Source organism: Gorilla gorilla, chromosome 7 (assembly GCF_029281585.2).
Source record: "Gorilla gorilla gorilla isolate KB3781 chromosome 7, NHGRI_mGorGor1-v2.1_pri, whole genome shotgun sequence".
NCBI classification, from domain to species: Eukaryota; Metazoa; Chordata; class Mammalia; order Primates; family Hominidae; genus Gorilla; species Gorilla gorilla.
The window spans coordinates 68,233,191-68,260,288 of record NC_073231.2 but is presented as its reverse complement, the minus strand read 5'-3'; the positions used below and the strand labels follow the sequence as shown (position 1 = coordinate 68,260,288).

Below are 27,098 nucleotides of genomic sequence, written 5' to 3'. Positions count from 1 at the left end.
TGATGATTAAGTGAGATTCTAATTCTTTACAGCAAACCAAGTACATTCCACTGAAGGCCCTTTTGCACACTGGTGATAAATCAGCAATGCAGTGGAATTAGTAAAATAAACAGAAGTCACCTTCTTCTTTCTTGTCCCTATTATAGCTTCTTTTCTTGGTATTTAACTCAAGCAAATGGATTGAAGAGATGTTCAGTATTTCACGGAAGCAAGAACATTTGACAGACTGCTGGAAATGTTTGCCCTCTAGGGTACAAAGTGGCAAGTGGACTGCTGTTTTATTTCCTAGGAAAAGCCCACTCTTTGCTGTCAACACCTGATCCAGTCTGAGTCAGTCAGACTCTCCTACCGAGAACTTCCACTTTGGAATGGGTGTAGAAGTGAGCATATTGAGACCTGGATCTTACCAACGGCAATGTGTTTGGAGGAAGTTCTCAAATTCTCACTGCTAAGGTTCCAGGAGCTTTCCAATTATTGTCCCTCCAGAGGCCAAGTTTGAACCCAAGGATTGCCCCACTAACTCAGAGATTATCTCTATTTGCTTAATCTAAATCAGATTGCTTCTGTTTCTTGGAACCAAAGTAATTTTGAACATGTATACAAATATATTTTATAAAATAAAAAAGCTAAACATTTCTTTATGTATTTATTTCTATATTTCAGAGAGACTAAACAGGATATTTTTATTAAACTTTTTACAATTTTTTTATTTTTAAAAAATTGGATTCTTTTTAACTTTTATTTATTTACTTATTTGCTTATTTATTTATTTATGTTTGAGACAAAGTCTTGCTCTGTTGCCCAGGCTGGAGTGCAGTGATGCAATCTCTGCTCACTGCAACCTCCACCTCCTGGGTTCAAGTGATTCTCCTGCTTCAGCCTCCAGAGTAGCTGAGATTGCAGGTGCCCACCACTAAGCCTGACTAATTTTTGTATTTTTAGTAGAGATGGGGTTTCACCATGTTGGCCAGGCTGGTCTTGAACTCCTGACTTCAAGTGATCCTCCCACCTCGGCCTCCCAAAGTGCTGGGATTACAGGCATGAGCCAACACATCCGGCCTTAACTTGTATTTTAGATTCGGGGTAGATGTGCAGGTTTCTTACTTCGTTTCTTGTTATGTATGTAAACTTGTGTCCCAGGAGTTTAGCGTACACATTACTTTGTCACCCAGGTAATAAGCATAGTACCCCACAGGTAGTTTTTTTATCCTCACCCTCCTCCCACCCTTCACCCTCAGGTAGGCCTTGGTGTCTGTTGCTCCCTTCTTTATGTCCATGGGTACTCAATATTTAGCTCCCACTTATAAGCAAGAACATGCGGTATTTGGTTTTCTGTTCCTGTATTAGTTTGCTTAAGATAATGGTCTCTGGCTCCATCCATGTTGCTGAAAATAACATGATCTCATTCTTTTTATGACTGCATAGTATTCCATGGTGTTTATGTATCACATTTTTTTTATCCAGTCTACCATTGATGGGCATTTAGATTGATTCCATGTCTTTACTATTGTGAATAGTGCTGCAATGAACATATGCGTGCATGTGTCTTTATGGTAGAATGATTTATATTCCTTTGCTTATATACCCAAAAAAGGCATTGCTGGGTCAAATGGTAATTCTGTTTTAAGTTCTTTGAGAAATTGCCACACTGCTTTCCACAATGACTGAGCTAGTTTACATTCCCACCCTCAAGGCGTAAATGTTCCCTTTTCTCTGCAACCTCACCAGCATCTGTTATTTTTTAACTTTTTAATAGTAGCCATTCTGACTGGTGTGAGATGATATTTCATTGTGGTTTTGATTTGCCTTTCTCTAATGATTAGGATGTTGAGCATTTTTTCGTATGCTTGTTGGCCACATGTATGTCTTCTTTAGAATAGCCCTCCTAACTGGGGTGAGATGATACCTCATTGTGGTTTTGATTTGCATTTCCCTGATGATTAGTGATGTTTAGCATTTTTTCATATATTTGTTATCCATATTTGTATGTCTCCTTTTGAGGAATTTCTATTCAGAAACTTTGCCCATCTCTTAATCAAATTGTTTTTTTTTTCTGTTGACATGTTTGGAGACCTTGTATATCCTGAATATTAATCCCCTGTCAAATGAATAGCAAATACTTCCTCCCATTCTATAGGTTGTCTTTTCACTTTTCACAAATGCTTTTTAGTTTGATGTAATCCCTTTTGTTGGATACTAAAAAAGTCTGCTAAAAAAAAAGGAAAAAAATGAAAGATATGATCCCATTTGGGTTTGTTTTTTTTTGCTATGTGATGTGCTTTTGAGATATTATTCATAAAATTTTTACCCAGACCAATGTCCTGAAGCATTTTTCCTATGTTTTCATCTAGTAGTTTTATAGCTTTAGGACTTGCACTTAGTTCTTTAATCCATTTTGAATTGATTCTGGTATAAGATGAGAGGCGGGGTCATTTCATTCTTCTGGGTGTGGAGTTCCAGTTTTCCCAGGACTGTCCTTTCCCCGGTGAGTGTTCTTGGCACCTTTGTCACAAATCAGTTGATTATAGATATGTGGATTAACTTCTGGGTTCTCTATTCGATTACATTGGTCTATTTGTCTGTTTTTATGCCAGTACTATGATGCCGATACCATGACATTTTGGTTACTATAGTTTTGTAGTATATTTTGAAGTCCTTTTTGCTCAGGATCCTTTTTGCTCAGGATTGTTTTGACTATTCAGGGTCATTTGTGGTTTCATACAAACGTTACGATTTTTTCTTACTTCTGTGGAGAATGCCATTGGTATTTTAATAGGGATTGCATTGAATTTGTAAGTTGCTTTGGGTAGTTGCTCATTTTAACAATATCAATTCTTTTTTCTTTTTTATTTTATTTTATTTTAGATCCAAGGGGTACATGTGCTTGTTTCTTACGTGGGCAAGTTGCATACTGATGGAGATTAGGATTCTAGTGTACCCACTACCTAAATAGTGAACATTGTACCCGACTGGTAATTTTTTTAACCCCTTCACAATCCTCCTTTTTTTGGAGTTCCTAGTGTCTACTGTTTCCATCTTTATGACCATTTGTGCCCATTGTTTAGCTCTCACTTACAAGTGAGAATGTGTGGTATTTGGTTTTTATGTTTCTGAGTTAGTTGACTTAGGATAATGGCCTGTAGCTCCATCCATGTTGCTGCAACAGACATGATTTCATTCTTTTTTGGGGGTGCATAGTATTTCATTTTATACATATATATTATATATATATAATATATATAATACATATATTAACATATATTATATAACATATATTATACATTAACATATATAATACATATATTATACATATATTAAATAATATACATATATTATGCAATCTATAATATATGTATAATATATAATATGTATATAATATGTATAATATAATATATAATATATAATATATTTAATATATAATATATAATATATAATATATAATATATAATATATAATATATAATATATATTTAATATGTTATATATAATATATATTTAATATTTAATATATAATATATATAATATACATTTAATATATAATATACATATATAATATACATTTAATATATAATATATATAATATATATTTAATATATAATATATTATATAATGTATTTAATATATAATATATTATATATAATATATATTTAATATATTATATATAATATTTAATTATATATATATTATATATTATATATAATAATAATATAAATATATATATAATATAAATATATATTATATATATTATGTAATATATATAATATATAATATATTATATATTTAATATATAATATATTACATATTTAATATATAATATATATTTAATATATATATACTATATATTTAATATATAATATATATTTAATATATATATATTATATATAATATATATTAAATATATAATATTTAATATATAAATTATATATAATATATAATTTATATATTAAATATATAATATATAATTTACATAATATATATATAATATTAATATATTATATATTTTATATATTATATATATAATATATATAATATATATAATAATTATATATATATAAAATATATAATAATATATATAATATATAATATAATATATAATAATATAATATATAATATATATTATATATATTATATATTATATATTAAATATATATATAATATATATATTATATTTATATATATATTATATATATAAATAAATATATATATAAATATATATTATATATTATATATATAAATAAATATATATATATAAATATATATTATATATTATATATATATAATATATATTTAATATATTATATAATATATATTATATGTATTATATGTTATATATTAAATATATATTATATAATATATAATATATATTATATATATTATATATATTATATTATATATTAAATATATTATATATTATTAATATATATATAATATATATAATATATATATAATATATATTATATATTATTAATATATATATAATATATATTATATATATATTGTTTATATATATAATATATATAATATATAATACATATTTAATATATATATATCCTTTATCCAACCATTGATAAATACATAGGTTGGTTCTATGACTTTGCTATGGTAAATAGTGCTGTGATACAGATACCTGTATGGGCATATTTTTAATATAATGATTTCTTTTCCTTTGGGTAGATACCCAGTAGTGGGATTGCTGGGTCAAGTTGTAGTTCTATTTTTAGTTATTTGAGAAATCTCCATACTACTGTCCATAGAGGTTGAACTAATTTATGTTCCTACCAGCAATGTATAGAATTTTATTTTCTCCACAACCATGCCAACATGTGCTCTTTTTTGACTTTTTAATAATATCCATTCTGTGTTAGGCCATTCTTGCATTGCTATAAAGAAATACCAGAGATGGGGTAATTTATAAAGAAAAGAGGTTTAATTGGATCCCTGTTCTGCAGGCTTTAGAGGAAGCATGGTGTTGGCATCTGTTCAGCTACTGAGGAAGCCTCAGGAAGCTTATAATTATAGCAGAAGGCAAAAGGGAAGCAGACATATCATATGGCCAGAGCAGGAGCAAGAGAGAGGGACAGAGGTGCTACACATTTTTAAACAACCAGGTCCCATGAGAACTCACTCACTATTACAAGGGCAGCACCAAGACTATCATGCTAAACCATCCATGAGAAATCCACCACTGTGATCCCGTCATTTCCCACCAGGCCCCATCTCCAATTCTGGGGATTACAATTCAACATGAGATTTGGGCAGGAACAAATATACAAACTATGTAACATTCTGACATATGACAATATCCCTTTGTGGTATTAATTTGCATTTCCTTTTTTAAATTTCAGCTTTTATTTTAGATCTAGCGGGTAAATATGCAGGTTTGTCACATGCATATATTGCACCCAGATAGTTGGTCTAGTACCCAATGGGTGTTTTTTTAGCCCACACCCACCTTTTTTCCTCCCCCATCTAAAAATCTTCAGTGTCTATTGTTCCCATGTTTGTGTCCATGTGTGTCCAGTGTTTAGCTCCTGCTTACACATGAGAACATGTGGCATTTGGTTTTCTCTTCTTGTGTTAGCTTGCTTAGGATTATGGCCTCCAGCTTCATCCATGGTGCTGCAGAGGACATTATTTCATTCTTTTATATGGCTGCATAGTATTTCATGGTTGTGTATGTACCACATTTTCTTTATCCAACCCACCATTGATAGGTACCCAGATTGATTCCATGTCTTTGCTATTGTAAATAGCATGGCAATATATAAACTCTCTGGCTTTGTGTCATAATCTTACTCGGAGAGACCTTGACCATTTTTTGCTTCCACAAGATATCACATTGGTCCATCCATTGCATTGATGACACTATGCTGATTGGATCCAATGAGCAAGAAGTATCAAACGCACTGGACTTATTGGTGAGATATTTGGGTGCCAGAGGATAGGAAATAAATCCATCTAAAATTCAGGGAACTTCTACCTCAGTAAAATGTTTAGGGGTCCAGTGGTGTGGGGCCTGTCAAGATATTCCTTCTAAAGTGAGGACAAGTTGTTGCATTTGGCCCCTTCTGCAACCAAGAAAGAGGCACAACACCTAGTGGGCCTATCTGGATTTTGGGGACAACACATTCCTCATTTCGGTGTGTTACTCCAGCCCATTTATCAAGTGACCTGAAAGGCTGCCAGTTTTGAGTGGGGTCCAGAACAGGAGAAGGCTCTGCAACAGGTCCAGGCTGTTGAATTTTGGAGCAATGCCCTGCCATCTTCTGCAGATAACATCTCTCCTTTTGAGAGACAGCTCTTGGCGAGTTACTGGACCTTGGTGGAAACTGCATGTTTGACTGTGGGTCATCAAGTCACCATGCGACCTGAACTGCCTATAATGAACTGGGTGCTTTCTGACCCATCTAGCCATAAAGTGGTTCAGGCACAGCAGCATTCCATCATCAAATGTAAGTGGAATACATGCGATCAGGCTCAAGCATGTCCTGAAGGCACAAATAAGTTACATGAGGAAGTGGCTCAAATGCCCATGGCCTCCACTCCTGCCACCCTGCCTTCTCTCCCTTAGCGTGAACTGATGGCCTCATGGGAAGTTCCCTATGATCAGTTGACAGAGGAAGAGAAGACTAGGGCCTGGTTCACAGATGGTTCTGCACAATATGCAGGCACCACTCAAAAGTAAACAGCTGCAGCACTACAGCCCCTTTCTAGGACATGCCTGAAGGACAGCGGTGAAGGCAAATCTTCCCACTGGGCAGAACTTCTAGCAGTGCACCTGGTTGTGCACTTTACATGGAAGAAATAACAACCAGATGTGTGATTATATACTGATTCATGCGCTGTAGTCAATGCTTTGGCTGGATGGTCAGGGACTTGGAAGAAGCATGATTGGAAAATTGGTGACAAACAAATTTAGAGAAGAGGTAAGTGGATGAACCTCTCTGAGTGGTCAAAACTGTGAAGATATTTGTATCCCATGTGAGTGCTCACCAACAGGTGACCTTAGTGGAGGAGGAGTTTAATAATCAAGTGGATAGGATGACCCGTTTTGTGGACACCACTCAGCCTCTTTCCCCAGCCACCCCTGTCATCGCCCAATGGGCCCATGAACAAAGTGGCCATGGTGGCAGGGATGGAGGTTACACATGGACTCAGCAACATGGACTTCCGCTCACCAAGCCAACCTGGCTACGGCCACTGTTGACTGCCTAATTTGCCAACAGCAGAGACCAACACCGAGCCCTTGATATGGCACCATTTCTTGGGGTGATCAGCCAGCTACCTAGTGGCAGGTTGATTATACTGGACCTCTTCCATCATGGAAAGGGCAGAGGTTTGTCCTCACTGTAATAGACACTTACTTTGGATATGAGTTTGCCTATCCTGCAAGCAATGCTTCTGCCAAGACTACCATCCATGGACTCACAGCATGCCTTATCCACCATCATGGTATTCCACACAGAATTTCTTCTGATCGAGGCACTCACTTTCTGCTAAAGAAGTGTGGCAGTGTGCTCATGCTCATGGAATTCACTGGTCTTACCATGTTCCCCATCATCCTAACGCAGCTGGATTGATAGAACGGTGGAATGGCCTTTTGAAGTCACAATTACAATGCCAACTAAGCAACAATACTTTGCAGGGCTGGGGCAAAGTTCTCCAGAAAGCTGTGCATGCTCTAAATCAATGTCCAATATACAGTACCGTTTCTCCCATAGCCAAGATGCACAGGTTCAGGAATCAAGGGGCGGAAGTGGAAGTGGCGCCACTCACCATCACCCCTAGTGATCCACTAGCAAAAATTTGCTTCCTGTTCCCACAACATTATGTTCTTCTGGCCTAGAAGTCTTAGCTCCAGAGGGAGGAATGCTGCCACCAGGAGACACAACAATTCCATTAAACTGGAAGTTAAGATTGCCACCTGCACACTTTGACTCCTCCTACCTTTAAGTCAACAGGCTAAGAAGGGAGTTACACTGTTGGATGAGGTGATTGATCCGGACTATCAAGATGAAAACTGTCTACTACTCTGTAATGGAAGTAAGGAAGAGTGTGCATAGAACACAGGAGATTCACCAGGGCATCTCTCAGTATTACCATGCCCTGTGATTAAGGTCAATGGGAAACTGTAACAGCTCAGTCCAGGCAGGAGTACAAATGGTCAAGACACTTAAGGAATGAAGGTTTGGGTCACTCCACCAGGAAAAAAACCACGACCTGCTGAGGTGCTTGCTGAAGGCAAAGGGAATACAGAATGTGTAGTAGAAGAAGATAATCATCAATACCAGCTACAACCATGTGACCAGCTCCAGAAATGAGGACTATAACGGTCATGAGTATTTCCTCCTTCTTTTGTTAAAAATGTGTTTGTTCATGTATACACTTGTACTAAGAAAATATCTTCATTTTATTTCCTTTTCCTTTATCATGTGACATAAGATTTACTGACTTCATATCAGCATTTAAGTATTGTTAACTTTATGTAATAGTATTTGGGTTGGGGATTGGTGAGTTTCCTGTTGTATGAAGGATAGTTATGTTAGGCATAATTATGACCTCATTATTTTCTTAATTTGAAGATTATGTATGATCTCAGGAGATATGTATGGGTTTGAGTTGACAAGAGGTGGATTTGTGATGATTAATACTGAGTGTCAACTTGATTGGATTGAGGGATACAAAGTATTAATCCTGGGTGTGTCTGTGTGAGTGTTGCCAAAAGAGATTAACATCTGAGTCAGTGGGCTGGGGAAGGCAAATCCACTTTTAATCTGGTGGGCACAATCTAATCAGCTTCCAGCAAATATAAAGCAGGTGGAAAAATGTGAAAAAGAGAGAGATGGGCCTAGCCTCTCAGCCTACATCTTTCTTCCATGCTGGATGCTTCCTGCCCTCGAACATCGGACTCCAAGTTTTTCAGTTCTGGGACTTGGACTGGCTTTCCTTGCTCCTCAGCTCACAGACAGCCTATTGTGAGACCTTGTGATCATGTAAGTTAATACTTAATAAATTCCCATATATATATATATATATATATATATATGGAATAGGATGTATATATATATATAGGGAATAGGATATATATACACACACACACACACGCACAAACACACACATCCTATTAGTTCCATCCCTCTAAGAGAACACTAATACATCTGGCTTGATGCAGATAGGTAAATAGAGCAGTATATTTATCTCAAACCATCTCTTCTCTTCTCTCTCTCTCTCTCTCTCTCTCTCCCCCTCTATCTCACTCACTCCCTCTCTATACTTCTCTCCCTTTATCAACCCCACCTATGATTGGCACACACTGAAGAGGCAAAGACTTACCTTTTTCAAGGATCAAGAAGTAGCTCAGGGTTCTGTGAAACACATGGAGATGTGGTTTACCTTGCTGGGGGCTACACAACAGGAGCTCGGGAGAAAGTTCCCCAGGAGCAGGGTGTTAGGGAGCTGCCAGGCCAAAGCCAAGGCACAAATATAAAACTCACCACTAAATCTCCATAGGGACCAGACAGAAGAGGGATCCCAGTTCTTCAAAGGGGATGAAAGAAGTCAAACTGAAAAAATCCCAAGTTAAAAATGTCCATCAGATGTCAAATAATAGCAGCTTCTGAGCCAAATAGGCTCAAATAGGGCTTCAAATTTTTTATTTGGCTGGCATATACATTGGAATTTTTCTAGTAAATGCCAACATTTAGAAACTGAGATGTTTCACATGAAAATCCAGATTGCAGTTTTCCTAGAAAAATCAGAAGGAAGCTTGCATTCCCACTTAGCAGCATGGCCAGTGAGACGCAGTGGGGCTGCAAACCTGCCCTACCCCAGAACTCGTAGGGTCTCTGTGGTACCATCAAATCACTTGTGTTAATCACCTGGCCCACAGGCATTGAGTTTCAATGCCAGTGTAAGGTTCTTTGAATCCATGAGTTGGATAAATTGAAGCAGTTACAGGAGTAGAAATGAAGTGGGTAAACACAATGTTTTCATAGAAAACATAAAAGTTTTGATGAGTCACTAAGACAACTGCTCAATAGTGTTTTCATAAGTCATTGTCTGCTTTTTATTACCAGTTACAGTGTGTTCATTAATCTCATTCATTGCAGTATGAGATGATTGTTTATTCTTTCACTACACAAAGTACCTACTATGAACCAGGCATTGTTGTAGGCTCTAGAAATACTTCAGAAGACAGTCTCTTCTCTTGTAGAGAGAATTCATCACCATTTATTGTGGCGAGGTAGATAAGAAACCATCAAGTGTGATTGCGTAGACTGATAAATGATTTTTAAGCAAATTAAGCCAGAAAATGTGGGGAAAGGCTACTTTAGATAGGGTTAGTTTTTCCAGTCAACCATTTTTTACCATGTAGAAAATGGTAAGACACATACACCTCCCCTCCCCACCCCAAGGTTAAAGCCCACTTCCTCTCTTCTAGAATGTCTCAAGGGCTAGCTTTACTAACTGCATTTTGCCTTTCAAACCAAAAGATCTACACTAAGAAGTCAAGTGGAAGGTTAGGTAATTATACAGACAGCTCCAAGCTTAACTGGGTTGTTTGCCTAAATCCCTTAAGTACCTAGTTAAGAACAGCCCACTTAGTTGATGCAGCTCTAAATATTCTGAAAACATTGTTAACCTCCTGGCTTGCTGCTTAGACAATGAGATCGTTTCTCTGATGTGTGGATATTACTTTACCAAGTAACCATGAATGTTTTACCCTACTCACATTTAAATCACTCATTTGTCCATGTGAGAAAATTTTCTTATTAATACAATGAGAAAATGAGGATCATGTAGTAAAATAAACATGATTTTAACTGGAGTAATATTTAATATATCTTTGCGGGTTTTTGAGAAATATATAGCATGCAATACATTTCTGAGGCATACTACTTATCTATGGGAATGTTTAAAATCTAATTTCATAGAATTGCATCTGAAATCATTTATCTTATTAAAACCATACTAATCACAAAGCCCCTTTAGGCTATTTTTTGTATTTCAGCCAAATATGTCTCAGCAGTAAGTTATTTTATATCATCATTCAACAGCCTCTTCACTTTATAAAAATAGCCCTCAGCTCCCCAGATACTTATAATCAAAAACTACTTCATTTTCCCAGATACAGAATTACAATTATTATAAGTACAATTAACTAAAAAGTAGTCTTTTTCATTATTACATAGCATTACTGCAGAATTTTCTCCTCCACCTCAGATTTTTTAAACATAATTATTTGTAAATCTTTGCTCATAGACCAAAATAAGTGAAACCAAAAATTGAGAACGGAGCTTCATAATATTCCTGAAGCCAAGGGGCATTTTTTCGCTTGGTTTTCTGAGGAACAAAGGACAATGTATGTATACATACACAAAGAGACACGAAACAGTGTCTGGAAGTTATGCAAGAGACCAAAAGCACTGCATAATTGAAGTGATGGCTTCCATATGGCACAGAGATACATATGTCTTCATGACACCAACACAAGCAGTTGGCAAGTGATACAAAGTCAATGACTGCACTGTTTAGATATTGTTAAGCAACTCATGATTTGTCTGCTAATTAAAGGGATGGAGGTTCTCCATTGTTTTGTTGTAGGGTCACGATTTTTTTTCACTGTTGTTTTTAAATGAAACTTCCTGGATGCATCAGAGTATTCTGCTACATTCTAAACAGAGCATTCAGGCCACCCATACATTCTTCTCACTCCTTGATGTACAGCTCGCCAGTCCAAGAACAACTGGACTTCTTTGTATTTAAGAGAGCAATACCAGATGTTCTAACTTTAAAAGGCAGAAATTGTCTCAGGATTCTAATTATTAATTCAAACAGTACATATTTATACACATATACCTATATAGTAATCACACTTCAAAAGCATAACCTCTATTACAAACATCTTTAATTCAAAGGAAACAACACATTTTTTCATATTTCAACTTTAATAAAATTCACAGTTCAAATTAATGCAAGTGAAGACAACAAGTTCTAAATAAATGTATTTAAATATTAAATAAGAATTATAAAATTTAACTTGGTACACGATGATTTGACAAATATATACTAACAGTCATATACAAAAAAATCATTATTTCTCACTGGCACTCACAGATATAATTTACACAATTAAACGTTTAATTAGAATGTTAACCATATAAAGAAAATAATATAGTAAAAATAAAATACAATCACACAATTTTTAATATCTAATTTTCAATATGCGATTCAAACTCTGTTTTACAAAATTATAAATTACTGTATACACAAAAAGATAAAGCAAGAAAGACTCCATTCTATGACAGGAAACAGCTAACCAGTTATTTCCGGGAAGTCTCTTATTTTACTCATCTTAATATCCATAAAAATATAAATTTCATCTTTTTTTACATTTTGCATGATTTGAGGCACTTTTTCTTCAAATTAGATGTACATTCTTAGGAAATGTCTGTGGGGGGAAAAGAAGAGCCATATCATTTATGACCTGGTTTTTAGAATACTTATAAATATGTACAGTTTCAACAGTTTTATTTTATTTTGCTTAGAGAATCTGTGGACTCCTAATTTACAGTCTAATCCTGAGAATGCAGACTAATGTGTGTGCAGAGGGGCAGGAAGGTTGATCAGTACTTTTAGAGACTTTAATTATTGATTTTTCCCTTAAAGATTTATGATATCTAGACATACCAAAACAGAAAAGAACTTGACATCTTGTAAACAACTCATTAAATATCCCTAACATTTATTAATCTGTAGTATTGACTGTAAACCTTATTAAATAAATAATTCAAAACAGATACTATCACAGATAACTCCTATAGAGAGAAATCACTAAGTCTCTAAAATCTATAATTTTTAAAAGTCATGTTTATCAGCTCTGTCTTCTATTATCTAGCCCAGGAGAATGTAAATTTGTGTACATTATCTTAAATTGTAACACAGTACTTGTTTGGGAAAACTTTTCCAGTATTGTGTTGTTTGAGGACTTTAGGTAAATTTACTCATTTACATGGAATATATTAAAAACAAAGAGAGAGATAAACATAACTTGGTTTAGGTCATTTCAATAACCAAGTGAATTATCTTGATTCATGTTTTGCATTGTTCAAAAGAGTTGAGGCCAGGCACCATGGCTCATGTGTATAATTCCAACACTTTGTGCAGCCAAGATGGGAGGATCACTTGAGCCCAAGAGCTCAAGACCAGCCTGGGCAACACAGTGGGACTCTGTTGCCACCAAAAAAAAAAAAAAAAAAAAAAATTAGATAAGCATGGCAGCATGAGCCTGTAGTCTCAGCTACTTCAGAGGCTGAGGTGGGAGGATCACTGGACCCTGGGAGGTTGAGGCTACACCGAGCTATGATCAAGCCACTGCACTCCAGCCTGGGCAACAGAGTAAGACCCTGTCTCAAAAAACAAAACAAAAAAAAAAAAAAAAGGAAAGAAAAGAAAGAAAAAAAAGCTTTGAGACAGGTAGATTGAGAGTAATTGAATTAAGTATCTTGCCACTAAAATAATCTAGTTTATTTTCTTAATCTAAAAAAAATTGTTTTCAATTTAGCAACTGTAGATATGCAGAACTAACAGTTCTAATTATTATCATTAATGTGTAATAATCGCTTTTAAAATAAGACTAAGTATAGCAACAATAATAGGTCAAGATTGTCTCAGTAATTGTCACAACAAAACTGTGAGATAGTTTAAGTAAATCTCCATGCAGTTATATGGGATATATTGATATTGAGTTACACTGGCCAGTTCAAGATATTCATGAGTAATCTTAGACTACAAGTCCTCTATGACCATTTTTTTTTTTTTTTTGAGACGGAGTCTTGCTCTGTTGCCAAGCCTGGAGTGCAGTGCTGCAATCTCAGCTCACTGTAATCTCCACCTCTTGGGTTCAAGCGATTCTCCTGCCTCAGCCTCCCGAGTAGCTGGGACTACAGGCACGCACCACCACACCCAGCTAATTTTTGCATTTTCAGTAGAGACAGGGTTTCTACCATGTTGGCCAAGCTGGTCTTGAACTCCTGACTTCAAGTGATCCACCCGCCTTGGCGTCCAAAAGTGCTGGGATTACAGGCGTGAGCCACCGTGCCCAGCCATCCTCTATGACTTTCATTCCCACCTTCACAACCTGAGGAACCCGTTTCCTTAAAAGGACTTGTCCATGGTACTGAAATGCTGACCCAAAAAAAGTTGACTTGGTAGTACACTGCGAAAGAACTACTGATTAAAGAAATATTTGAAAAGAAATAAGTACCTTTCAGTATTTTGCATAGATTCTACTTTTTTAAATAAATGTTACAATTTACATTCAATTTATTTAGGATTGTACAAATACTCTGTTGCCCAAGGGCTCCTACGATAAATTAGCCAGAATGAAAATTCTGACTTATCATTTCACTCTTGTAAAGTAATAGGCTAGAGCAAGAAATAACTACATGTTCATTATCTTTTTTATTCTTTGCTTTTTCTCTTATTATTACAATATCTTCTCTCTGTTTCCTACCTACAGTACCAAAACTGTACTGAAGTTTTAAGACCTGGTTTATTTTTTATTATCTATTTTGGACAGTTAAAAAATAGAACATGTAAGTACTTTTGTTAATCTAATGTCTATCTGCGTAATGTTTCTGCATAATCATAAAATAACATTAAATGCTGAAAGATTTTTGGAAATCACTCAGGGCTGGTAAGGTTGTCAAAAAACTATTTTAATTCAATCACCGTTGAGGATATTTTAAACTAATTCATTAAAACGGTCTTTTCATTTGGACCAAGTTTTAACATTTAGTGAAAAATCCATAGATTAAGTTCATGGGTATTGCTAAAATAGGCTTCCTGGCTTCTGACATTATTCAAACATTTTCTTAAGAAAAGTAGGCTATTAACAGAGTGAAGAGACAACATGTAGAATGAGAGAAAAGATTTGCAAACCATTCACCTGACAAGGGACTAATATCCAGAGTACACAAACAATTAAACAGCAAAAAACAGATAATCTGATTTAAAAGAGGGCAAGGTATCTGAATAAACATTTCTCAAAAGAAGACATACAAAAGTCTAACAAATCTATGAAAAAAATGCTAAACATCACTAATCATCAGGAAAACACAAATCATAACCATGATGAGATATCATCTCACTTCAGTTAGAATGGCTATTGTCAAAAAGACAAAAAAAAATGCTAGTGAGGAGCAGAGAAAAAGGAACCTTTATATACTGTTGGTGGGAATGTAAATTAGTACAGCCATTATGAACAACAGTATGGAAGTTTCTCAAAAACAAAACTAAAAATGGAACTACCATATGACCCCAAAATCCCACTACTGGGTATTTATCCAAAGGAAAGGAAATCAATATATCAAAGGGATACCTGCACCCCCATGTTTACTGCAGTACTATTCACAATAGCCAAGACAGGCAATCAAACTAAATGTTCATCAATGGATGAATGGATAAAGAAAATGTGTATATACACAACGGAATACTATTCAGCCATAAAAAGAATGAAATGCTGTCATTCTAGGCAGCATGGATGAAGCTGGAGGACACCATGTTAAGTGAAGTAAGTCAGGCACAGAAAGATAAATATTCTCACTTATATGAGGGAACTAAAAAAAAAAAAAACCTCATAGAAGTAGAGAGTAGAATGTTGGGTATTAGAAACTAAAGAGGGCCAGGCACAGTGGCTCACGCTTGTAATCCCAGCAGTTTGGGAGGCTGAGGTGGGCAGATCACTTGAGGTCAGGAGTTTGAGACCAGCTTGGCCAACATGGTAAACCCTGTCTCTACTAAAAATACAAAAATTAGCCGGGCATGGTGGCACGTGCCTGTAGTCCCAGCTACTTGAGAGGCTGAGGCAGGAGAATCGCTTGAACCTGGAAGGCGGAGATTGCAGAGATCGCGCCACTGCACTCCAGCCTGGCGACAGAGCGAGACTCCGTCTCCGAAAAAAAAAAAAAGGCTAAAGAGGAGTGGGGAGGCACAGCTGGGGAGAGGTTGGTTAGTGAATATGAACTACGGCGAGACACGAGGAACGGGTTCTGGGGCTCTGCAGCACTGTAGGGTGAATCTGGTTAACCATAATTCATTGTATATTTTTTTAAAGCTGCAAAAGAAGGTTTTGAATGCTCACAATATAAAAAAGAATAAATGTTTGAGGCATACAAGTATCAAAATGTCACACTGTACCCCATAAATATGTACAATCATTATGTGTCAACTAAAAAGAAAAGGAAAAAATGTTTAAAAATAAAGTTAAACTATTAAACAGGATAAGAAAAATAAATATATACTCACAGGGTAGTTTTGCTAGGTCTGGGAGCACAGTGGACTCACTGCTAATCTTGTTAACAATCTAGCACATCTTTTGTAATCTAGGAAAAACATTTGAAGGTAAATTATATATAGAGTTACTAGAAATGTTGGGGAAATCCTGTTATTATTGTCACTAATTCATATAACAATAACTACAGTTTAATAAATACCTACTATGTTAAGTACTGAAAATGGAGGATTTTCTCATCAATTCTTTCAATAACACAATCGGGAAGGTGCTATTCCTATCTTCACTTTAGAGATGAGACAAGAGCCTCAAAATGTTAATTAATTACCCCATAACTAGTCAAAAGCTTTATCCCAAAGCACGTGCTTTCTCCACCATGCTTGGCTACCATTAGTCATTCTGCCTGTAATCCAATGTGATTAAATTTCTCTAGCCATTTAATACAAGTTGTTTTATTTTATTTTACTTTGGAATTTTAGTTTATTTATTTACTTACTTATTTATTTATTTATTTAGAAGCCGGGTTGTAAGACTGGCTAATTTTTGTATTTTTGGTAGAGACAGGGTTTCACCATGTTGCCAAGGCTGGTCTCAAACGCCTGAGCTCAAGCGATCCGCTTGCCTCAGCCTCCCAAAGTGCTGGGATTACAGTCGTGAGCCAACACTCCTGGCCTTTTGTTTAAAAGTTGTTTTTGAAAAAAATTATAACGAATACAACTTAACATGCTGAGTAAAAGTCAATATTCCTCAAGATGAGCAATCTAGTTAAAAAGAAACAAAATGCTTAGAATTCATGTTCTTTAAAAGGAAAGTTGAGGCTTAGAAAGGAATTTAAAAACAGCGAACTGAGTTACCACACAGTCATAATTTCGGCACTTCAAATGATAGCACTTAAATGTTATGTTTAGAATTATTATTAACTTCAGTAACTTAAGTATCCAAAAGAATTCATTATAGCAACCTTTACATGCTATCATTACTCAGAAAAATCCAGCACCATTATATAAATGACGTGATATAAAAAATATTTACTTTAAAATAACTTATGAAAAAATTTTTACTTAGAGTTCACAGTCATCTCATTTTTTTCATTTATTTGAGACAGCACCCTATTTATGCCAAGGAATTCAAATCATGATAAAATGTTTAAATCCTAACAAACACTTTAGTCTTTAAGGAAATCTGGCTATTATCAGATTTGAGTAGATTCCCAATTAGAATGTGGTTTCATTCCTTACAGTGGCAACAGTACACACAAAGCTTAGGTTCTGTCAGTGTTCTAAATCAGTGTTATAAATAGAATCTCAATATTTAGTCTACTACTTCCCACCCACAGACATTTGAAGTTTAAAATTAAACTCATTTATTGTTGGATAATTAAAAAAAAAAAACCCACCCAAGTTACTTACAAGCTGGCGTTGAGCACTCCCTGGTATTGTAATAGAGTCGGTGGAAATGTTTGCTGCATTCTGGTGAAAATGTGACCGGCCCTAGAGCACAGGAAAAGAATGCTTATTATAAACACAGGCATGTTTTCCAAACAAATTTCCTAGCACTTTATGGGTGGATATAATACAACAGCACTTTACATCCTTCCATGCCCTTAAAAGAACATGCCTGAGAGCTCTTCCCCCTACCCAGGCTCTGTGGGAGGTAGAGTTGTGGTCTATGAAAAATAATCTAAATTCATTCCATGTTCTCGATATCTCAAATAATGGAATCTTCACATTTAGGAGAACTGTCTAGAAAAATTAGAAGGAAAAAGCTCTGGACAGAAAATAAAAAGTCTGTAGTGAGCAAATTGAGTGGACGAGAAGTACAAACAATAAGTATCTTTGGTTTCTACTTTCTGTTTTTATTTAATAGCAATTAATGTTTACATGCCAAGACATTTATTCCATTTTCTAATTATAATAATTTGTGTCTTATTACTGTCTAGGATAATTGTAAAATGGGCAGGGCCTTGAGAAGTCCCTTGTCTCTCCCTTTAAATCCAAAGTGGGGCCCTTGGATTTAAAAACTTTCATCCCGGATGGCTCGTGTCTGTAATCCCAGCACTTTGGGAGGCCAAGGCAGGAGGATCACTTGAGCCCAGGAGTTCAAGAACAGCCTAAGCACCATAGCAAGACCCTGTTTCTACAAAAAATAAAAATGAAAAATGAGCCAGGCATGGTGGCACATGCCTGTAGTCCCACCTCAGTTACTCTAGAGCCTGAGGCAGGAGGATCCTTGAGCCCAGGAGTTGGAGGCTGCAGTGAGCTATGACTGCACCACTGCACTCCAGCCTAAGCAACAGAGTGAGACCCCATCTCTTAAAAAAAATACACATACAACAACAACAACAACAACAAAATGTTCATCCCTCCCTCCCTCTGGAGTCTGCTTCTCGTGGGGTCCACGGTCATGTCGCTCACAACTGCCTCGAAAGGCTCAACATCCTCACACATCCCTGTGCCCTGCAGGTGCATCTCCACTTGATCCTCAGGACCATCCTTTCCGTTAATAAACAGGTAGGGCCCTTGGACTTGACTAAGTGGGCAAACCACATCTTTCCCACATTACAGGCCTGAGGTGTAAAACAAGAAAAAAGTAGCTGGGATGACTGGGAACAGAGAGGCAATGCCAATGGTAAATATGGGGATGTACTGTTTAAAATAATTCAGTGATTTGCTAGAAATTGGGACATATGACAATGTGCAAATGATTCACAAAGTTGATATGAAGAACAAAACAGTGTCATGGGACAGTATTTATCTGTGCTCAAGATGTGGCAGGTGGGCCCGGTGCAGTGGCTCACAACTATAATCCCAATGCTTTGGGAGGCCAAGGCAGGAGGATCACTTGAGCCAGGAGTTCAAGACCAACCTGGGCAACATAGTGAGACCCCATATCTAAAGAAAATAAAAAATTCACTGAGTGTGATGGCACAGCAGTCCCAGCTGCTTCGGAGGCTGAGGTGGAAGTATCCCTTGAGCCTATTTGTTCAAGGCTGCAGTGAGCCATGATCTCACCACTGAACTCCAGCCTGAGTGATGGAGCCAGACCCTGTCTCAAAAATAAAAAATTTTTGGCCGGGCACGGTGGCTCACACTTGTAATCCCAGCACTTTGGGAAGCCAAAGCAGGTGGATCACTTGAGGCCAGGAGTTTGAGACCAGCCTGGCGAATGTGGTGAAACCCCATCTCTACTAAAAATATAAAAAGTTAGCCAGGTGTGGTGGCGCATGCCTGTAATCCCAGCTATTTGGGAGGCTGAGGCAGGAGAATCGCTTGAACTCAGGAGGTAGAGGTTGCAGTGAGCCGAGATCGCGCCACTGCGCTCCAGCCTGGGCAACAAGAGCAAAACTCTGTCTCAGAAAAAAATAATAATAATAAATAAATATATTTTTAAAAGATGTAGCATATGAAAGTCTGTCCCTCCCTGTTCAAAAAATTTCTATTGCCCCCTCCCTCCCTACCCCCACCTGGTTGGGGAACATAGTCTGAATTCCCTAGCATGCCACTTAAGATTATCCACAACATGACTCCAAACTACCTTTCCAGCCATATATTTGACCAGGGCCAAATATGTCCCTACGTAAGCCCACTCACAGTCTGTGCACACCTGTCCTTGCCTAAACCACACCCAGTGTCTTCATGGCTTACTCAATGCACTCCTTCTGAACAGAAGGTCTCCCTCACCACGGGAAAGCCTTACTCATCCCTTAAAGCCCACCTTAAATACTGTGTCTACTACAAGCCTTTCTTGGTAGTTCTTGGCCACTTTATTCACTTCCTGTGTATCCTTAAAAAGTGGTTCATACTTCTATTACTTATTAAGGGCTGGTTTACATTACAGTTAACACAAGTTAGTAGCATCCGTCCATCTCCCCAACTGGACCGTGAGTCCCCTACAGACATTTATTTTCATATCCCTAGTGCCTGACATAGTATTCTGCACACAGTCTTTTTATTTAGTTAATGGAATCACTGATACATTTTGTACTTACCTGTGAAATGCTTTATGAATTTGTCTTTTAAGTTAGAGTCTCTTGGGAATATTTCTGAAAAGAAAAAAAACCCGTCAGAATTTATTGAATGCATTGCTCCCATTTAAAAATATCCTTAATATGCTAAATACTTAATAAGGCACTAAACACATGGATTTGTGACAGTTTATTTAGCTGATCCCAAACTGGTTTCTCCAGCCCTGACCATTTCCTGGGCTCCAAAACTGCAGTACAACTCACTGCTTGCTCTACGGCATGAAGGGTACCTTACAGATCTCTCAAAAGTGCACAGCCGCAATGGAAGGTCTCGTTTTCCTCTGCCCAGACCTGTCTCTCCCGTGTTCCTCAGTCCACTGAAGACTGACTGAAGTGGCATCACTCTTGATCAGGCCCCAGCTCAAGAAGTTACGCTTGACTTCCTTTTTCCCTCACCCCTACACCCAAACCATGAGTTAGTTTTATGTATTTCACCTCCAACAAATTATTCCAGACCCACTCACTTCTTTCTCCTTCCCTCAACATGAGTCTGGCCCAAGCCATCGTCCTTTTGTGACCGTGCCTTGGCAGTGGTCTCCCAACCCCTCTTCTTCTCCCCACAATCGTCTTTCTCCCCAGTAGCCAGAACAAACAAACAGAAATGTACTATAAGTCATGATCTCTCCCACTTGGAAGGTTTTGCGCTTAATACATAATAAAATTTAAAAATAAAATTGTATCTCAGGCTTTACCTTCTACTCGCTAAAACTACACCATCCAGAAAATGCAATTTATACAAACAATCGGGAGCATGTGCAACTCTTTCAAAGGAAGAGAAAACTTAAACTTTAGTAAAATAGTTGAGCCTCAAGGTTTGTTGGTAGGTATACATTTAAACTTACAACATTTTAAGAATATAATGGGGAAGTGAACGTTTGTCATCCCCCTCTAGGAGAGTCTGAGCCACCACGGTGACGAGCGTGACTTCGCCAGGACAAGGCAGTGGTGACTGAGGCTTGGTAAATGCAGATGCAGGGATTCTAACGGTTCCTTACATGCCATGAGGTCCTGAGGGACGTGGGAACCCTTCCCTGTGCAGGGAGCTCCCCAGGTCAGGGCAGCCTTATGTGAGTTCAGGGCCTGGTTCAGAGCGTGATTGTGCGGGTGCAGCAGGAATGCAGAGAGATCGGAGCTCCTCCCCATTTGACAATGAACACGTGCACTTTACAAACAATTAAAACTAATCCGGAAAAACAAAGCAGCAGTAAAATGAAAGTGCTTCATATAAACCTTTCCTCTTCTCTTCAATAATGCTCCAGCCCGAACATAGGTCTTTTCCCCTGTACTTCTCAGAAACCAAAAACAACAAATTGGCTTCTGTGGTGTCAATATTTGGGCCAGGTAGTTACACTGGTGCTTTCTGAAAAATGAATGAGCTGAGTACAGCAGAAGCACCTACTGTGGCTAAGGCATGCTCAAAGACTTTATAAATAATTCTATTTCCAAAAGCATTTTAGAGTATAATTTTAATCTCTAGACCCTGTGACAACGATGACACTCAGGTGTGTAGAAAATTACATATTTTAAGTAAATTACCCTCCTCATCTCCACCCCATAGCACATTTTATAACTTCTATCAAAGCAGATGTCACATTCTGGTTAGCATGATGGGGCACCGTGTGTGTCTGTCTTCCCCACAATTATGGCTTCCTGAGGAAAGGGTTGCGGTCTTGTCCCCCTGTACAACCCGGCTTTGCTGGCAGAGGCACCTGGCACATGTTCAAGGAATAGGAAGCCAAGAGGGTTGCTACCGCTCAAATGGAAACATCAGTGCCTCCTTGCACTCAGTACAGCCCACCAAGAAAACCAGAATTTCAATACACTTGAATTTTAACTTCAAAGCACAAACATCATATAGGAATACAAGAATGTACAACAGATTGATTTAGCTGAAACAGAAAAGTGGTGTTTAAGTTGATACCCGAAGTAACAAGCCAGAGATAAGAAGGTAAGAAGAGATGGGAATGGGGAAGACTGCAGCGTGTTAGAGTATTGGGGGAAATGTCCAGAGCTGCTGAAGAAGAGGTGGGTGAGACAAGGCTGCAGGTGCAGGTAGGCTTTAGAGCTAAGTCGTACACAAACTTTGTGCTTAATTCTGTGGGTGATGAGAAGTCAAAGGGCTTTAGGCAAAGGAATGGTACGGTTAAGCTATTTTCAAAAGACCATTGAGGGAGGGAGGGAATGGGGAGAATTGGCCAAAGGATACAAAGCTGCAGATGGGTAGGATGAGCAAGTCTAGAGGTCTAATGCATGGCAGAAGGACTGCAGGGAATAATGATGTGTTGTATGTGGGATAATGACTAAGAGAGCAGAGTTCAGGAGTTCTCACCACCAAAAAAAAAGGGTAACTGTGAGATGATGGATATGATTTGCTTGACCACAGTAACCATTGCGCTCTGTATACATATATCAAAAATTATGCTGCATACTCTAAAGACATACAATAAAAATAAACAAAATTATATACACCATTCAAACATTTTTTAATAAATAAACTTTGTTTTTTTGAGACAGGGTCTTGCTCTGTTGCCCAGGCTGGAGTGCAATGGTGCGATCACAGCTCACTGCAGCCTCCACCACCTGGGCTCAAGCGATCCTCCCACCTTAGCCTCCCAAAGTGTTGGAATTACAGGCATGAGCCACTGAGCCCAGCATAAACTATTTTTAATAATAAAAAACAATTATGCCTAAGTATTGTGAAAGGAAAATAAATCTCAGGACCCCAAAATCACTAAGCCAAGGGAAAAGTCAAGCTGGGAACTATGTCAGGCAAACCTGCCTCCCATTAATTTCTAAATAAGATAGTTACAAAGATAAAAAGCTACATACATCCCTCACGATTTGCCCACAAGAAAATTCTTTGTGGATGGAGGACAGACAGAACTCAAAGTCATCCCTCTGAGGCTCACCTGAGACAAATGCATTTGATTGTTTCCTCTGCCCTATTGTTTATGTAAAAATGCAGATTCACTGAGCCACACTAAATTGTGTATTCAGTGGAAGACTGATCAAAGACTCAAAAGAATGCAAACTTTTGTCTCTTATCTACTTTTGACCTGGAACCCCCCCCACACCCACCTCCCTCCCTGCACACACCCCTTTCCCCTCAAACCCGATTCCCCTCCCCCATCCCCCTTCAACTTGTCTTACCTTACTGAACCCAACCAATGTACATCTTACACATATTGATTGATGTGTCATGTCTCCCTAAAATGTATAAAAGCAAGCTGTACCCCAATCACCTTGAGCACATGTCAGCAGGACCGCCTGAGGCTGTGTCATGGGTGCATCCTTAACCTTGACAAAATAAACTTTCTAAATTGATTGAGACCTGTCTCAGATACTTTTTGGTTTACAGTACAGAGGGCAAAGAATAGATGCAGAGAGATAAGTTAAAAGGTTTACAGTCATGTGCTGTTTAATGATGGAAATATGTTCTGAGAAATGCATCGTTAGGAGATTCCTCCATTGTGGGAGCATCATAGAGTGCACTTACATAAACCTTGGTGGTAGAGTCTCCTGCACACTCAGCTATATGGTATAGCCTATTGCTCCTAGGCTACAAAACCTGTTGTGCTGAATACTGTAGGTAGCTGTAACACCATGGTGAGTATCTGTGAATCTAAACATATCTATACATAGAAAAGGAACAGTAAAAATACAGTATTATAATCTTATAGGACCACCATGGTATATGCAGTCTGTAGATGACAGAAACGTCCTTTTGTGGCACGTGACTGTAACTGTATTGACTAGCACTGGCCTATGCAGGGGCTAGCAAACAACAGCTCCTGAGGCAGATCCAGCTTGCTCCTGTGTTTGTGAATAAAGCTCTGCTGCAACATGTCCACATCCATTTGTTTAGGGGTCGCCAGTGGCTGCTTTTTCACTACAAGGGCAGAACTGAGTAGTTGTTGCAGAGATACTATGGCTCACTGTAGAAAGCAGAAAAGTTCCTCTTCAAAGGTCGTCTTACTTTAAAAATAAAATAATAGACACTAGGAATAATAGCTCCTTACTCCAAAGCCTCCTATCAACTATTAGTTCTCATACTTTAGCCCAGTTAGTTGCTTTGGCTTACTCAGGCATGTCTGGACAGGCCCAGGCAAGTCTTAGCTCACAGCTTATGCCCCTTCCTTATTTGGAAATGTTATTGCTTCCTTAAACCTTTCGTAAGCAACTTCGTTTTCTTCTTGGTTCTCCCTTGCACTTACCTATTTAGGGAAGTTTTAGGTTATTAGCAAATCGGGTATCAGTTTAAGACTGTGAGGTCCAGCTCCAGCCAATGGATGCAGGACACAGCAGTAAGGACAATCCAAATGCGTAAGGGATAAATATGCCTGCTTTTCCTTTGTTCAGGTGTGTTCTTGCCATTGTTCCATCTGTGAGGGGCACCCTTTCTGCAGAAAGTAAAGATTGCCTTGCTGAGAGATCCTTTGTCTCTGTGCTGACTTTTCTTTGCAGCACTGATTATCTGCTTCTAACACTCACAAAGCCCAAAATATTGACTACGTGGCCCTTTCTAAAGAAAGTTTGCCAATGCCTGCCCTGCAGCACACTCCTATTTGCAGTAAAAACAAATTAAAATGGTGGGAGGCACCAGGGAGCAGAATTCTGGGGTGGAGAGAAGAGATATTTTTCCATGCACACCCTTTTTATTACTTTTAACTTTTTTGAATATAAATCTGTATTAATTTTTCAATTAAAAAACTGATTGAAAATGAATTTGCATTTAGTGACTAGATGCACGCAGTAGTTTTTGATCCACAAAATATTAAATAAACAACTGAATATGAGAAAATTACCCCAGGCCGGGCGTGGTGGCTCACGCCCATAATTCCAACACTTTGGGAGGCTGAGGCAGGTGGATCACCTGAGGTCAGGAGTTCGAGACCAGCCTGACCAACATGGCGAAACCCCATCTCCATTAAAAATACAAAAAAATTAGCCGAGCGTGGTAGCGTGTGCCAGAAATCCCAGCTACTTGGAAGGCTGAGGCAGGAGAATCAATTGAACCTGTGAGGTGGAGGTTGTAGTGAGCCAAGATCGCACCACTGCACTCCAGCCTGGGTGACAGAGCAAGACTCCATCTCAAAATAAATAAATAAATAAATATAAATAACTAAGTAAAAAGAAAACTCCCCGCAAACAACGAAACTAGTTGATTTCTCTCTGATGGAAAATGTTCTAAGAGAGCAGCATCTACAATGAGATAAATGGGAGCCACACATGTAATTCTAAATGTTTAGTAGCCACATTCAAAAAGTAAAAAGAAACGTGTGAATTAATTTAATAACTTGGCCAGTCACAACAGCTCACGCCTGTCATCCCAGCACTTTGGGAGGATGAGGCTGGAGGATCGCTTGGGCCCAGGAGTTTGAGACCAGCCCAGGTAACATAGTGAGACCTCATTTCTAAAATTAAAATTAAAATTAAAATTAATTTATTTTAACTAAGTATAGCCAAAGTGTTACCATTTCAACTTGTTATCAACAATATTAATTACTAATGAGATACTTTACTTTTTTTGCACTAAGTTTTCAAAATTCAGGGTGTATTTTGCACATTCAGCACATCTCAGTTTGAACCAGCCACACGTCAAGTGCTCAGTAGCCTCATGGCTTGTGGATGTGATGTTGGATGGCACAAGTCTGAAATGTAACTTTAGGCCGGGTGCAGTGGCTTATGCCTGTAATCTCGGCACTTTGGGAGGCCGAGGCCAGTGGATCGCCTGAGGTCGGGAGTTCAAGACCAGCCTGGTCAACATGGTGAAACTCTGTGTCTACTAAAAATACAAAAACATTAGCCGGGCATGGTGGCACACACCTGTAATCCCAGCTACTCAGGAGGCTGAGGCAGAGGAATCACTTGAACCTAGGAGGCAGAGGTTACAGTGAGCTGAGATCGCGCACTCCAACCTGGGTGACAAGAGCAAGACTCCATCTCAAAAGAAAAAAAAAAAGAAGAAAAAATAAAATAAAATGTAAGCTTCAAATGACAACTAGATATGAGGAAGAAGTGCTAGTGTTCTATAGCACTGTAAGATGACTACAGTAAACAATAATATACTGTACAATTTCAATTAGCTAGAAGGAGGATATTGAATGTTCCCAACACAAAGAAATGATAATTGTTTGAGATGGATATGCTAATGACCCTGATCAGATCACTGTGCATTATATATATTGAAACATCACTATGTACCCATTATTTGCCAATTAAAAAATAATATAAAATGTATGCTTCATTCCTGTGATATATAATTACAATTATGTAAAAGATTACATTATTTGGGAGGGTTAAAATCAAACAGGTCTCTAGGTAATGCATGATCATTATCTTGGAACAATTTGAATAAATGACTATCTCATTCATCCAATTTGTAAAAGTTTCTAGTTTTTATTTACTAAAACAGTTGCCATCTGCGGCCCTCCTCAATTGTAAGTTTACAAAATCTTTTAAAGAAATAGATGTGCATATATATGTACATATATATGTTGGCATACTATCTCTTATTCTTATATTCTTGTTTAAAAATGAGCCATGATCTTGTGAAATAATAAAAAATATAATACAGTACAACCAGAAAACAAAATAATTGAAAATGTTTACTGTTTGCTTCTACCTGCATATAATTTGACTATCTTCCATAAAGATAATTTGTTCTGATATGATTTACTGTTGACAAGCCTTGTTAATTGATCCTCAGTCCTTTGTGAGGTACTATGGAACATTATTTTATGTTTCAATCTAGCATTACATTAGGTACTTAAATCAAAAT

At 37.4% G+C, this 27,098-nt stretch overlaps 1 protein-coding gene across 1 annotated transcript in view; it reads right to left on the bottom strand.

The window, feature by feature from the left end:
- Positions 1–10,045: 10,045 nt before the first annotated feature.
- The window catches only part of ALKAL1 (ALK and LTK ligand 1), a 33,500-nt gene continuing 16,447 nt past the window's right edge, over positions 10,046–27,098 (bottom strand). Inside the window, exons 2-5 of the mRNA XM_004047000.5 lie at positions 20,282–20,335; positions 17,703–17,783; positions 16,308–16,384; positions 10,046–12,450 (exon numbers count right to left, since the gene is read on the bottom strand). Coding sequence (XP_004047048.3) covers positions 16,320–16,384; positions 17,703–17,783; positions 20,282–20,335 — 200 coding nt within the window. The 3' untranslated portion in view covers positions 10,046–12,450; positions 16,308–16,319. The remainder of the gene's footprint in view (positions 12,451–16,307; positions 16,385–17,702; positions 17,784–20,281; positions 20,336–27,098) is intronic.